General features: G+C 50.4%; 1 protein-coding gene across 1 annotated transcript in view; it reads right to left on the bottom strand.

Moving 5' to 3' along the window:
- Nucleotides 1–1,215: 1,215 nt before the first annotated feature.
- EIF2B3 (eukaryotic translation initiation factor 2B subunit gamma) overlaps nucleotides 1,216–15,484 on the bottom strand; it is a 136,019-nt gene continuing 121,750 nt past the window's right edge. Inside the window, exons 11-12 of the mRNA XM_047789267.1 lie at nucleotides 6,759–6,862; nucleotides 1,216–1,375 (exon numbers count right to left, since the gene is read on the bottom strand). Coding sequence (XP_047645223.1) covers nucleotides 1,323–1,375; nucleotides 6,759–6,862 — 157 coding nt within the window. The 3' untranslated portion in view covers nucleotides 1,216–1,322. The remainder of the gene's footprint in view (nucleotides 1,376–6,758; nucleotides 6,863–15,484) is intronic.

Raw genomic sequence — 15,484 nt, 5'->3', positions numbered from 1 at the left:
TAATCCTAGGGGGTGAAATCTCACCCCAGGAACCACTTTCATCTTCCCCCAAGCACCTGCAGGTTGTAAAAGCAGAGGAGGGAGAGGCAAGAGGAAAGGGTATGTGTTTTAGGGGGTGGGGTGGCCAAGGCAAGGTAGACAGGGTTCCAGAGCATCTGTGAGCATTGAAATCTCCTTTCTCAACTATCTGAAGCTGAGGAGTCTATAAAATTAGGATATAAAGGAGTGCAGCCGGAGAAGAGTCAGAAAGAATTTCAAATGATGCTGTAGGTTTGTGGCTCTTCCTTACCAGGTTGGGCAGACCTCACTACCGGGAGGCACAAAGGGGTCTGGCTTCTCTCAGAGCATGGCTTGCTTTGATTGTTCTTGCCTCCACTAAAACCTGTGGGGACAGGCTTGCTGGCTAGGCAACGGCTGTCTCCTGCTGGCTTTGAGCCTCCAAAGGACAATAGCTGAGCTGGAGAAATCGACCAGAGACTAGGGGTTAAGATGGCAGGGGTTAGAGGGTGAGGCTAGGGTGGGGTGGTGGCGGGGGCCAGGAATCTGTGTGGTAGGCATGGGACCAGAGCACTGAGTCTTGGCCTGAGGCTCGGGGGCCAAGTTGCCCAAGTTGGCAGCTGTAGAGGGAACATCAATATGCAGAGGCAGCAACGCCAACAGCTGGGCCGATGGGTCTAGAAAGCCTGATTAAGGTCCGGGGCTGAAATACCCACAGGTCACTTCAGAGGGAGCTGCTCGTACGGACCAGGCTGGGCCAGCCAGTCAGAAGGAGCCCTCCTAGGAGTTCCCTTCGTGGTTCAGTGGAACTGAATCGACGAGTATCCATGAGGATGCGAGTTCCATTTCTGGCCCCGCTCAGTGGGTTCAGGATCCAGCATTGCTGCGAGCTGTGGTGTAGGTTGCAGACGTGGCTTGGATCTTGCATTGCTGTGGCGTGGGTGTAGGCGGGTAGCTACAGCTCCGATGTGACCCCCTAGCCTGGGAACCTCCATCAGCCACACCAGTGGCCCTAAAAAAATAAAGAAAGAAGTAGCCCTCCTAGGAGCTTCACCACCGGACAGCTGCTGCCCCTGCCCGACTCGCTCGGTGCACACCTCGTCCTTGCCTGTTCCGCACCCTGGCTCCACTGGTCTTTGCAACACGAACACACGCTGTGTATCCCCGCAGCCCACCTGATGTGGAGCTCGGGCCTCTTCCACAAGTCTCCAGCACGCCTCTGGGAGCCCTTCTTTTATTGGGAAATAAATACAGAATCAAAGAGGTGGGCCAGCCAACATCTGTAGTTCCAGGGCCAAGAGGAAGAAGTCTGACTTGCTCGGAACTCAGATCTCCATGAGCTGGTCACTCCCCACGACTACTTCGTTCACTCGTCTGGCTAGAAAAGAAAAAGAAAAGGTTGTTTGAGAACTGGCAGCAAAAGACGTCATTTCAAACCCAATTACGTCTCTCCCTTTTTCTTTTCTTTCTTTCCCCTTTTTTGGCCACCGCACAGCACATGGAGTTCCCTAGCCAGGGATCAGATCCAAGCTGTAATTGTGACCTATGTCGCAGCTGGGGCAACACCAGGTCCTTTAACCCACTGTGCCCGTCTGGGGATCGAACGTGCATCCTGGTGCTACAGAGATGCTGCTGATCCCGTTGCGCCACAGCGGGAACTCCATCAAACCCAATTACTTCTAATTCTGTGTTCACAGACTAGGCAGCTACTCCCCTCCTATGTGGCTCTGCTCTTGAGACGCTCTTGGGAGTACAACTTGCCAGAAGGACTCTGGGAAAAAGCATCTTCCCACAGGAGGAGGGGTAACTCTCAAATCTCTGTACACCTGGCTTTCAGGAGGCTTCACGCAGGAGGGAACGGGAACTGAGACGTGAGGACGAAAAGAGCTTTTTCAGGCAGTGTATCAAAGGGAAGGCATTCCAGGCTGCTGGAGCCACAGGAGTGAAGACAAACGTGTGGCGTTCCCTGGTGGTGCAGTGGGTTAAGGGTCCAGCATTGTCACCGCAGTGGCTCTGGTTGTTGCTGTGGCAGGGATTTGATCCCTGGCCCAGGCACGTGCACTTGCCATGGGTGCAGTGAAAGCGAAACGAAACGAAACAAAAGACAAAGATGAAAGAAAGATCAATGGGAAAAACTGTGGTGTGGCTGGAGAGGGCATCCCAATACGTTCAATCTAAGGCATTTGGAAAACAAGAGGGAGGAACGGGGAAGAGCGGGAGCCCTCAATATACTTAGGGGTGTGCTCTGGAAGTTGACTGACGAAGGGGTGAACGGTAAGAAGAGCGTTCGTCTCCATGGACTAAGAGCTACAGAGAGGAGGTCGCGCCGGGGCTGCTCCTGGAGGGTGACTGCCAGTCAGGCTCCACCCGAGGAAGAGAACAGTGACCAGAAGAGAACGAAGGAAGCGGTTCTCCGGCTGGCGTCCCAGGGCCCCTCCAAAAGCTCCTCTCGCCCCTTTCCCCTTCGCAGCCGTGAACTGGCCTCATCGTCTCATGTCTAGACCCTGGCGCCTGCTCTTCTCCCCCTAGTTTCCAGATACCAAGATGCTCCGAGGACCGTCCCGGCTTCAGGTAACGCTCTTCTTGGTCCTCAGGCGCCAGACCAGCGGGGCGAAGGAGGCGCCGGCTGAGCAAACAGCCCCTTCTGCTCTGCCAGGCGCCACATCAACACCTGCCCTCCTCTGGCTTGCCCTCCTTACTCTGCCCTCTGGCCTGCTCTCAGCCAGGGGGTTGGAGAAGACTTGCTCGCTGGGACTGAGGGGAGAGGGCCTGTATCTGGCTTTCTGGGGAAGACGGGTTTTCACGGCGACTCCGTAAGGTGCGGGACAGCTGCAGCGGAAAGCAAGCAGTGCTAGCTCGCACTGCTAGCAGTGCCCGGCTGGGCTGGCAGCAGGCGCCAGTGAGCACGCCGGAAAGGTTCTGGGCGGGAAGCAGGCCAGGAAAGACCCTAAAGGGAAGACGGCAAGGGAGGAACCACCGACACAGGAGGGAATGGCAAGGCACATGGGGAAAGCTGCAGTGTGGGGCAGCCAGGACTTGACCTGGGTACCCGTCGGGTCTACTTGCACGGCCAAAGGGGTGACCCCCCGTGGTCCAGGAGAGAGATCCGGTTCCCTCACTGACAGCAGAGAGACGCTCAGATGAGATGCCCAATTAGTCTCCCAGGCTTTGACTCGTTGGCTGTGGCTTTTCAGCTGAGCAGGAAGTCAAGCTTTTCAGCTGGTTGAGCAGGAGGCTGCCAGGACTTTTGCCAGAGGTAATCTCATTAGCTGAGCTTGGTGGGTGGGTGAGAAAAGCCGGAGTTGTCAGAAAATGCCTTGTTCCCGTGGAAGGGCTAGGAAAGGGCAGAGGGCCTACACTGGGCTCTGAGAGTCCCATCGTAGGTGCTGGGAAGGTCACTATGGATGCGGTGACTCTGCGGCTTGCAAACGATTAGAACTGCGAGAGGGGACAGTAGTCTTTCTTTCTTTTTTTTTTTTGGCTTTTTAGGGCCATACCCTCGGCATACGAAGGCTCCCAGGCTAGGGGTCGAATCGGAGCTACAGCTGCCGGCCTACACCACAGTCACAGCAACTCGGGATCTGAGCCGAATCTTTGATCTACACCACAGCTCACAGCAACGCCAGATCCTTAACCCACTGAGTGAGGCCAGGGGTCAAACCCGCAACCTCGTGGTTACTAGTCGGATTCGTTTTCACTGGGCCACTATGGGAACTCCCTGAATCCTATTTTTAAGAAACGACCAACAGGTCCCAGACGCTCAAGAAATAAGTTTCTCTGCCAGTCAAGGGTAGGCCTGGGTAAAGCGGTATGTTGAGCAGGAGAAAGAGCTAAGACCTGAGGTTCCTGAGGGGAGAAAGAGCTGGGATATGGAGGCCAAATATATTTTTCCTATTGGTCTGAGAAAGATGGACTAAAGGGAGAAAAAGGGTATCACTGATCAAATTCTGCCAGGCAAGCCAGGAACGGTTTCTTTCTTTGGTCTTTTTAGAGGCTGTTAGGCAATACTTCGGGCTGAAGACACAGTTTTGTCATGTGCTAGCTATGTACCTTGGGTAAATTTCAACTTTTCTTTTCTTTCTTTCTTTTTTTTGGGTTTTTTTTTGTTTGTTTGTTTTTTTAGGGCCACACCCATGGCATATGGAGGTCCCCAGGCTAGGGGTCGAATCAGAGCTGCAGCTGCCAGCCTACACCACAGCCACAGCAATGCCAGATCCTTAACCTACTAAGCGAGGCCAGGGATCGAACCTGTATCCTCATGGGTACTAGCTGGGTTTGTAACCTGCTAAGCCACGATGGGGAACTCTTATTTAATGAATTCTTCATCAGCTTCAATCAGCCAGAGTTAGCTTATGATGCTTATTTGTTTGTTTAACTTTTTTGGCCATGTTGGTGGCAGATGGAAGTTCCTGGGTCAGGCATGGACCCCTCACCACAGCAGTAACCAGAGCCACAGCAGTGACAATGCTAGATATTAACCCACTGCACCACCAGGGAACTCCAGTTTACAATGTTTATAATATATTGGTAAATTTGTGACACCTGGGAAGGGCTCTTGGAAATGATAATTCTCACATTTAGAGGAAGAAAGTGCTTGAAATGTGAAAAGAAAGGCAGTGAGGAGAGTCACATTTAGTCTCAGGTAAAGAAATAAGGTTGGGTGGGAGCTCCCGCCATGGCGCAGTGGTTAATGAGTCCGACTAGGAACCATGAGGTTGCGGGTTCGGTCCCTGCCCTTGCTCAGTGGGTTAACGATCCGGCGTTGCCGTGAGCTGTGGTGCAGGCTGCAGACGCGGCTCGGATCCCGTGTTGCTGTGGCTCTGGAGTAGGCTGGTGGCTACAGCTCTGACTCAACCCCTAGCTTGGGAACCTCCATGTGCCGTGGGTGTAGCCCTAGTAAAGACAAAAAAAAGAAAAAAGAAAAGAGAGAGAAAAAAAATAAGGCTGAAGGGCGGATTCAGGCCAAGGCCAATTTTCCCCTGTTCATTTATCAGCACTGCATGTGGCTCTTTTATTAGCATAAATTTAGAAAAAAACCCAGAAGAGATCTTGTGATAATTGCAACCACCTCACAAATGCCTTTCTTGGAACTCTCTCTGCCCTAAAATGCCCCCAAATTCTTTATGGATCCAAAACATCGTCACTCAGAGTTCCCTGGTAGCTCAGTGGGTTAAGGATCTGGCCCTGTCACTGCAGTGGCTTGGGATAGCTGCTGTGGTGCAGGTTCAATTCCTGGCTCAGGAATTTCCATGTGCTGTGGGAATGGCCAAACAACTACAACCAAAACAACAACAACAACATATATATATATTGATTCATCTCTCCTATTCCCACCACCTGTGATAAACTAGGTCCTTTTTTCGGGGGGTGGGGGGCACACCCACGGCATGTGGAAGTTCCTGGGCCAGGGACTGAACCTATGTCACAGCAGCAACCCAAGCCACTGCGGTGACAGCACTGGACCCTTAACCTGCTGAGCCACCAGGGAACTCTCTGGGTCCTGTTCGAGAGCTAGGGAGACATACTGAAATAGGTTAATCCTTGGCCTGAGGATCTCAGTCTGGTAGGAAGGCAGATTCACAGACAACTGCCATGACTTGCGTACATACTTTAATGAAGGTACTGACACAGATGCAGAGGAGGAAGGAATGCTCAGTCTGGCTGTGGGCAGTCACGAGAAGCGGCACGGAAGGTGCTATAGGGAAAGACACTTGAGCTGAGTCATCGAGAATTCCAGGGGGTGGGGGGCGTGCAAAGGCGTGGACAGGCACGTGGAGCTCTGGGTCCCCTGGTAAGCCCCAGAAGTTGTGCACACTCCGCACAAGATTTACCTGTATTTAATTCTCACAACAATCCTCCAAGATAGTATTACTGTCTCAACTTTTCTAATTTCAAAAACCTAGGCCTAGAAATTAAAACCTTGACCTGGTTTACATCTAGTGAGTTGCAGAGCTGAGATCTGGATCCCTGTCTGTCTGAGTCTAAAGCTCACAAGGGAGGCGCAGACTTGAAAAAGGGAAGGAGAGAAAGTGACGAAGGCCTCTGCTAACTGAGGCGAAGGACAATGAAGGGGCTTCCACCAGGTCAGGACCGGAGGGTTAGCCCCTGGGCAACTCCCCTACCCCCCCACCCCCTTTAGGTTTAGGAATAATCTCAAAAGGAACGAGTCATCCCTACTGTTCTTTTTTTTGGCTCCTCCATGGCAGAAATTTCTGGGCTGAGGATTGAATCCGTGCCACAGCAGTGACAATGCTGGATCCTTAACCTGCTAAGCCACCAGGGAACTTCTGATCTTGAGCTTTGTCTACTTTTTGGTTAAAAATATCCTCGCCAGGGAGTTCCTGTCGTGGCTCAGGTAACAAACCCGACTAGTATCCATGAGGATGCGAGTTCAATCCCTGGCCTCACTCAGTGGGTTAAGGATCTGGCGTTGCCCTGAGCTGTAGGTTGCAGACGCTTCTCGGGTCCTTTGACATGGCCCGGATCTGGTGTTGCTACGGCTGTGGTGTAGGTGGCAGCTGCAGCTCAGATTTGACCCCTAGCCTGGGAACTTCCATATGTCACCGGTGTGGCCCTAAAAAAAAAACCCCAAAACTTTTTAACAGTGATGCCAATCCCCTGCTAAGATGGCTTTATCAATTTCTCTTCTCACCTGCAGTGTATGTATATGCTTGGCCCCCACCTGCACGGAGCATTATCTGTAAGGCTAGCACAATAGTAAAAAAATGGCATTTGGGATTGGAATTTGGGGTCTAGGTTACCTTTCGCTTCAATCCTCTGGCCGTTTCCAATGAGGCAGTCTTTGATGTCTGCTCCCTTCTCGATCACAGCGTTGTTGCAGATGACGCTGCCCTGGATGTTGCTTCTGGAAGCCAAGAGCCAAGTTAGAGAGAGCCCAGGGCTTTCATCACTAGGGGTTGGGGGTTCTGGCTCCTCCATAGGCTGGGAATGGCTGGCCAGTCCAGTTAGTGGCTACATGCTTATCACTAGAGGACAGAGTGGCTTGCTGAGCCAAGGGAGGCGCAAGCTTTAGAGAAGTCCAGTGTTTGTATAGGCTCATGGTGATACGCCCACAAAGCCTGCAAAGAAGAGTCTGAATTCAGCTCTTTAAGCACCCCAGACCAGGAGGTGTGAATTCCACCCATCAGGCTTTCTTTGCTTAGGGGATGCAAGCTGGCCTGGTCCCTAGGCTGACCCGTCACTCCTACCTCTCATCTGGGAATATATACCAAATTTCCCAGAGGCTCAGATCCCATGAATCTTCCCAGGAGAGATCAGCTATGGAAGCTTTGGGTACCCCACACACAGCCCTCACCACAGACGCTAGTTAATTAAAACCATACTCATTTTAAAAAAAAGGTATTTTTTAAAACCAACTCCATGCTACATAAAAGACCACACTCTTCCTAAAGCCATACTCTCAAGAGCAGCACTGCTGAATCTTGGCATTTGAATGTGTTTAAAAGCATCTTCTTGGCTTCTGAGGCCTGGTGGGTGGGGAAAGAGCTTTCGAAAATCTTCACTAGCATTTATTGCATACCTACCTCAGGCCAGGTATACTGTACTAAAGAGTCTATGTACATTACAGCAGTGACTTACAAACCTAGCCGTTTCAGCAGTAAAATCATATGGGAGATTCTTCGATGATTCTAGGAGTATCATTTTTAGCTCTGACATAGTAAAAATCACCACATTTTGCAGATGAGGTAACATGTCAAGAAGTTAAATCATTTACCTAAAACCACATAACTGCCGAGTAGCCGTTTCAAAACCAGGTCTGGATATCTGGACTCTGGATAGCCTGACTCCAGAATCCATAAGTTTTTTTTTACGCCCACAGCATGTAGATGTTACCAGACCAAGGATCAAACCTGTGCCACGGCAATGACCCAGGCCAGTGCAGTGAAAAGGCTGGATCCTTCATCTGCTGCACTACAAGAGAACTCCAGAATCCATAATTCAATCACAGTGCCAGACAAAGACATTCACCAAGGAAGCCTGGAGGAAGCTTGAGGCTGCCGAGTTGTTTTTCTGAGCCGAGATGCTCTGCGGGAGGAGCTCTGGCCTGACAAGGGAATATCCAGGCCCTAAGCAGTCGGGAGTGGGCAGCTGGAGAGGAGAAAGAGGCGAGCAGGAAGGGTGTGAGTAGCCACTCACACTAAACCAAACCAAAAAACTGACGAAGGAAAACCCTCGAGCAACCCAGGAGGCGTGGAGGACGGAAAAGCGGACATTCCAAGGACTGAGGCCGCCACGCGTGTGCGCAGGCCGCCCAAAAAAGATTCTCTCCGATGCCAAAACTTGAGTGAAACGCAAAAAAGGAATTCTAGCACTTTACGGCACTCCAGAGTCCTCTTTCTCTCTATTCTTCGAGAAGGTTAAAGCTTGTCAAAAAGCAGCAAAAGGCCAAAGCCACAGCACCTCCGTGGTGTGGGCTAGAGAGAGGCAGAGACAGTATTAGTTTTTTGGCTCGAACTCAGGACACACTCAGCGGGTGGGCCTTACGGGACCTTCCAGAGCTTTCCCATTTGCTCTCTGCCTTAAGAAAAGCAGTCCAGTCAGTCACCAGTTGGGGTGGTTCTTGCTCCTGGGGGAAATTCACCCCGAAAGAGTGGTAAGCAAGCACAGACGGCCACGGACACAGAGGCTCCTGAGACAGAGCAGGCTCACAACTGGCTACCAGGGTGTCAGTGCCAGTGAGGGGATGCTTCCTGCTCAGCAGCTGAGGAGTAGGGAAGGCACGCCCTGAGCTAGGCACGGGATAAACACGGTCGGCTAACAAGAGCCAACAGCGATTCAAGCAGCCGTAGTTAGAGTCCTAAAGGGGATTTTGGAACCTGGGGCACAAGTGGGAAGCATGTTTGGAAAGAAGGGTCTGGAATGACTGAGGCTGGATCTGCAGCCGTGGAGAGTCTGGATTCTCTTATGTTTAACAGGTCGGAGGTCTTCAGGACACGCCCATATTGTTTTATGGCTTGTGTTACCTAGTTTGTGTGTAATTCCCTCTGCGATAAATAAACCACCACTGCAGAGTCTGCAGCTGTGACAGGGAAAACTGGGTTGACTGAAGGGCAGCTAGGGGCTCCTCTGAAGCTCTTGGCCCTTGGGTCTGAGGAAGGCTTCGGGTAAACACCTAACAAAATGCTTAGTGAGGGTGAAAGTTTTCTACTGCTTGTTGCTTCAGTGGTTTCCCACGAGCACGGCTGCGGTCACAAGTCATCTTCATCAGCAAGGCTGGGGCACGCGGGAAAAATTTTACGCCAGTTTACCCTTCCCCCATCTAGAAAGGAACTGCGAGGTTGATTTTCCTGGAAGTGTGTGTGTCTGCTCCAGCTGGAGAGGAAGGATGGACACTACTATATGAAGCAAGTTCTCTCCAGGCTGCCAATCCACAGTAAAGTCCTTGCCTTTTCTGCTCAGTGCTTAAAGCAGGAGGGAAGGTGACTTCCTATCCAGCTGGAGAAAAGACCCGGGCCCAGTGCCAGAACTGCAGTTTCTGTACCCTGGTTTTAACTCTCAGCCTGACACTAAGGATGCTGCTATGCTAACGCCTGGCAGTGTACTTGCAGCAGCTGCTCAGAAGAGTTCCCTTTGTGGCTCAGTGGTTAATGAACGTGGCTAAGATCCATGAGGATGAGGGTTTGATCCCTGGCCTCACTCAGTGGGTTAGGGATCCGGCGTTGCCATGAGCTGTGGTGTAGGTCACAGATGTGGTGGCTTGGATCTCGAGTTGCTGTGGCTGTGGCTGTGGCTGGCAGCTGTAGCTCCGATTCAACCCCTAGCCTGGGAGCTTCCATATGCTGTGGGTGTGGTCCTAAAAAGCAAAAAAAAAAAAAAGAAGAAGAAGCTGCTCGGAAATGGCTAAGATTAATGGGCTTTTGGTCCTCATTTCTCCTGAGTGGGGTCAAGTTTTAGGCTAAGCTGTAGGCCTCTGGAAATTACCCTGAAAACCCTAATGCTTCAGTGGAGAGAAGGCCGTGAGGAAAACACAGAGGCCTATGGTAAGATCACCGCTTGGCCGGGTGCGCCATGCCAACCATGCCATGGGACATGACCTGAGGAAGAAGCCCTCACCTGGGAAGCAGGAGTGCCGCCTCCAAATTCCCATTTGTCTTCTGGCTTTAGGACTTTTTTCAGCTTATTCCAGGAGGGAAGAGAACTCACATAAATCTACTGTCTAATACAGCTCAGTCATTACACAAAACACTTTGTATTCATTACGGAACTTAATCCTATTAGCGAGCCTGCAGGAAGGGGGAATTTATTCTAATTCTTACAGAGAAAATGGAGCTCACAGAGGTTAGCAATGTGCTCAAGCCTTCCCACTCGTAAGAGACTCCACTGGGCCACAGGTCCTTGCCTCAGCTGCGGACTGGGCAGTGTTTGGCAAAGAGCCATGAAAAATTTTTTTTTTTGGTCTTTTTGCCTTTTCTAGGGCCGCTCCCTCGGCATATGGAGGTTCCCAGGCTAGGGGTCGAATCAGAGCTGCAGCCGCTGGCCTACACCACAGCCACAGCAACGCAGGATCCGAGCCTTGACTGCGACCTACATACACCACAGCTCACAGCAACGCTGGATCCTTAACCCACTGAGCAGGGCCGGGGATCCAACCTGTATCCTCATGGATACTAGTTGGGTTTGTTACTGCTGAGCCACAATGGGAACTCCAGAGATGTAACAATCGTAGAAGAAATAAGCTGTTGTAATAACCTATGTGGGAAAAACAATGGATATGTTTATATGTATGACTGATTGGCTTTGCTGTACACTTATAAATCAACTATACGCCAATAAAATAAAAAAAAAAAAAGGAGTTCCCTTTGTGGTTCAGCGGTTAATGAACACGGCTAAGATCCATGAGGACGTGGGCTCAATCCCTGGCCTCACTCAGTGGGTTAAGGATCTGGCATTGCCATAAGCTGTGGTGTAGGTCGAAGATGCAGCTTGGATCTTGCATTGCTATGGCTGTGGCGTAGGCCAGTGGCTGCAGCTCTGATTCAACCCCTGGCCTGGGAACCTCCATATGCTACAGGTGTGTCCCCGAGAAAAAGAAAAAAAAAAAGAAAAAAGAAAAAAAGAAATGTTATAGTATTCTCCATCTAAGAGGATGGGTTTGGTGCAAATGGCTCAAAGGTAGGGAATGAAACAAAAGGCCTAAGGAGCCCCTTAAATCCAGGGGATCTTGCCACAGGTTTGTAATGTGGTGTTTTTGAAAGTGTGATTAAAGAAACATGGACAGAATTATCTGAATGACTGTGATCTTTCTGCAACTCTAATGGCAACAGACTTAATTTTAAGGAAGTTCACTTTTATACTCAACCTACCCACCTGTCAGTATTTCGTTTCATTTCTTACCTAGCTATATCATGTCTTCAGGTAGAGCTTTCCAGAGGATTCAGAGGCGACGTATCTCCTGAGCCTTGGAGCATTTCTGATGATTTTATATTTCAACCATAACTTTACAAGCTATAGGAGTCTTAGGTCATAATTTTTTTTCTTCCAAATTTTGTAAATATTACGTGACTAAGGTCCTCTGGCCTTAAATACTGTCATGAAAAAGTCTGAGGCCAGCCTGATTTCCCCTCTTCTTTGTACACTGGTGCGTTTTTCTTTCAGTTCTGTGGGCCTTGAGATTTTGCAGAAGCGGTTTTCACCGCTTCTCCTTTGGACTGACCACGCCCCTATCCCTTATGGTCCAGTTTTGGTGTTCTCTTTGGATCTGACCTAAATTTCATTGTGTCTGGCAGATATTCTTTAGTCTGTGTATGGGTACATGGCAGCTATCCAGTTTATTATAGATAAAGCTTCCTTTTCTGGTTTTGCTGGTTTTCATTTTGGTGAGTTTCAAGGAGTAAAGCATTTACTCCGTGACTTTTTCTTGAAGTAGAGAGGGTTCTCTTGACAGATACTCTGCCAATTACAGCAGGAGGGCTTAAGTCAGGGATCTTTATTTTTCATTCTACAAGGACCGTGTAGATACTGGCAAGGTATCTAGTACATAAAAAGGACAGTATTGGGAGTCAAGGGATACCAAGACATATGAGAAGTATTTCAATATTCAAGGAATTTGTAGTCTAGGTGAAGGAAAAGAAAGATGTAGTAAGGTCACATAAGCATAAGGAACAGGTGCCCAGGGAATACAGAGGTGGGAGATAATTTCTGGCTAGGAAAACTGGAAGTTCCTGGGTGGTGCAGTGGATTCAGGATTTGACGTTGCTGCAGCTGTGGCACAGGTTTGATCCCTGGCCCAGGAACTTCCACATGCCATGCTGCAGCCAAAAAGAAAGAAGGAAGGAAGGAAGGGAGGAAGGAAGGAAGGAAGAAACTGCATGGAGCAGTTTGAATACGTACTGGACCTCGGAAGCTGGGTAGGATTTCTACAGGTAAGGATCTGTGGAGAGAGCATTTGGGCAGAATGAATGTCAGGAATAAAGGGGAATGGAAAGGCAAAGGACCCAGTAAAGGGCAGTGAGCAGAGTGTGGGGCACAATGAGAAGCAGCAATATCTCATCTGGCTTCGAGGGCTGCACGTGCTGCCGCAGAAAGCCTGGAAAATCCGGGTGGAATCCTGGTCCCCTAGCCTGCCTGCATGTGAAGATGCTACCTGGACTGCGGCGTGAGTCGAGGAGGAAATGTGGGAAATGTCCCCTAGGACCAGAGGGCCAAAGATGCAGAAGACAGGACGGACGCTGGAGCCCTGACGAGGCAGTTTTCACCGGACCTTGGACTGGAGAGGATCAGCTGTCATAGGCATTGGAAGTGGCAGGAAATGAGAAAGAGAGGCAGGAGGTTTCCCTGCCAACGCTCGCTCGCCTACACCTTCCCCAAGGTGGTCCTAATTAGCATCCCTCAAGCCCTGAGGTCCTTAGGCAGATGTCCAAGCCACTGACCAGAAAGCCTCAGCGGCTCACCACGGCTGGCAGAGACAAGCACACCAAGAATATGAGACACTCCCTTCGAGACAAATTCATGCTCCTACCCTGCCGTTCAGTCCAGATGTAACAGCACCAGGGCAATCAAGTCTCACATGACCACAATTTAATTACCTTTCCCAAATTTACTAAAAGTAATTAAAACTAAATGACCTGAAATAATGGAAAAAAGTTCGTACGGGATGCACGAGGTCTGATCTTATCACCAGGAGCTGATTTGCAGGGTTGGGGAATCTAATGGCCTTCCTTCCTAGTCTTTAGCCCCGAGTGGGCTGCCTATAGCTTCACCTCAGACTTTTCAGTTGGAAAAGTGCTGGCAGCCACCATCCAAACCTTTACTGTTCCCCCAGCCAGAAACCTTATTAGGCCACCCACGACTACACCTCCTCCAAAACGGCAGATGATTCTTGGACATTACGCTAGGCCTTTCCTATGAACTTCTACCATATAAATAAGCTGGAGTTTCCTGGGAACACTGGTTTCTTTACCGAGTCTCTTCATGTCAGCTCAGGACAGGAACAGCAGCCTTTAGAGACGAGCTAGCTGGCTGCACCCACAGGAGGGGAGGGAGATGTTGCTAATTAGGGCAAATGAGAAAGTTAGGGCCCTGTTCCCTTGGAGGGTTGGAGGCCAAGACGAAAGAGACTGGAGGTTTCAAAGCCTCAAGAAGTCACCCGAGAAAAAAGTGACCAAGTGGGGTAAAGGCAACCGTGGTTCTGGTTCTCGAGAGAGTGGTGACATCAGTCAGTCTGATGCAGGAAGCCGGAAGGGGGCAAGGACTAGCATGGGTACAGTAAGGCAAAAACTGCCGCAACTGATTCATGTGCAAAAATGCATCAATGGAGCTGGATGACTGGTAAGGTCCCCATCTCACGCCAACATTCCAGGACCCAGTGCTGGTGCTAGATCATAAGAAACCTTGAAGTTGAAACTTTATTCTAAAGTCCTGGGGAATCTTCAAGTTTGTGAACAAGCAGGGGTATGGTCAGAGATATTCTTTTTAAAAATTACTTATTTTTCTTCTTTGGCTTCACCCACGGTGCATGGGTTCATTACCACTGAGCCACAATGGGAACTCCCAAAGCCTCTTTTTAAGTGGAGGAATTTGAGCTAAGATCAAAATGAGGAGGTGTGGAGTTCCTGCTGTGGCACAGTGGAAACGAATCCCACTAGGATCCATGAGGATGCAGGTTCGATCCCTGGCGTCCTTCAGTGGGTTAAGGATCCTGTGTTGCTGTGAGCTGTGGTGTAGGTTGAAAATGTGGCTTTTTTTTTAGGGCCCCACCCACAGCATGTGGAGGTTCCCAGGCTAGGGGTCAAATTGGAGCTGTAGCCGCTGGCCTACGCCACAGCCACAACACCACCAGATCTGAGCCGTGTCTGCGACCTACACCATAGCTCACAGCAACATGGGATCCTTAACCCACTGAGCAAGGGTAGGGATTGAACCCACAACCGCCCTGCAGCTGCCATGGCCAAATGCTCTGGGAGGCACCCAGACACTTGGTCTCTGTCCCTTCCCAAGACCTTACAACTAGGAGCAGCTGGTACAGCACCTCCTGTGTGGGCTAAGTGGGACAGGGTGCTTCTCTCATGGTCTGCAGGTGGCGGGGGCACACCACCGCGGTTCTCACTGACTCCAGAGACAGTCACGGCCCGCAACCACTAGGGGTCCCTGAACAGGGACCACCTGCAGTTCCAGCCACCTCGGAGGAGGGCACAGTAATCAAACACAAGCTGTTGTTGCTCTCACTCCCTTGGGAGCTCACGCACCCTGCTGCTGCTCCTGCCAAATGTTCAGGTCACCTTGTAGATCTGCCTAGAGCTCATTCCCACTTCCCAGGGCCCTGCGGCTAGGAGTAGCCTGTGCCACCTTCCTGCAGGTCCATGCTGCTCTTGAGAGCCCAACGACCAGGCACTGGCTGTTGGCCCTACCCATTGCCTCCTTACCCCCTGAAAACACACTGAGCATCCTGGGGATAACAGCCTGCTCATGCTGAAGAAAGAGACAGCAAATATTCAAACTCCCACACCAAAAATAAGTAGTAATCGCCCCTAAAAATACAAAGTGGTGCTCTTGCATAGAGGTAGGCTTACAAGACTTCAGTTTGGCTTCCCTGAACTCACAGAAAAAGGAAAAACACAAGCAAGAAGAAGAGGCTCGGAAACCATTCCCAGTTAAAGCAACAGGAGAATTCACCTAAAGCAGTCAACAATGAAACACACCTCTGCAGTCTGACAGACACTGAGTTCAAAAGGGAGATGGTGAAAACACTGAAGGAATTAAGGCTGAATGTCAAGGAATTAAGAGAAGATACGGGAGTTCCCTTTGTGGCGCAGTGGTTAACGAATCCGACTAGGAACCATGAGGTTGCGGGTTCAATCCCTGGGCTTGCTCAGTGGGTTAAGGATCCGGCGTTACCATGAACTGTGATGTAGGCTGCAGACTCGGCTTGGATCCCACATTGTTGTGGCTCTGGTGTAGGCTGGCAGCTACAGTTCTGATTAGACCCCTAGCCTGGGAAACTCCATATGCTGCAGGAGCGGCTCTAGAA

This window comes from Phacochoerus africanus, chromosome 8 (assembly GCF_016906955.1).
Source record: "Phacochoerus africanus isolate WHEZ1 chromosome 8, ROS_Pafr_v1, whole genome shotgun sequence".
Taxonomy (NCBI): Eukaryota; Metazoa; Chordata; class Mammalia; order Artiodactyla; family Suidae; genus Phacochoerus; species Phacochoerus africanus.
Note: the sequence above shows the minus strand (reverse complement) of the source record. Positions and strands in the feature narration are given on the sequence as shown.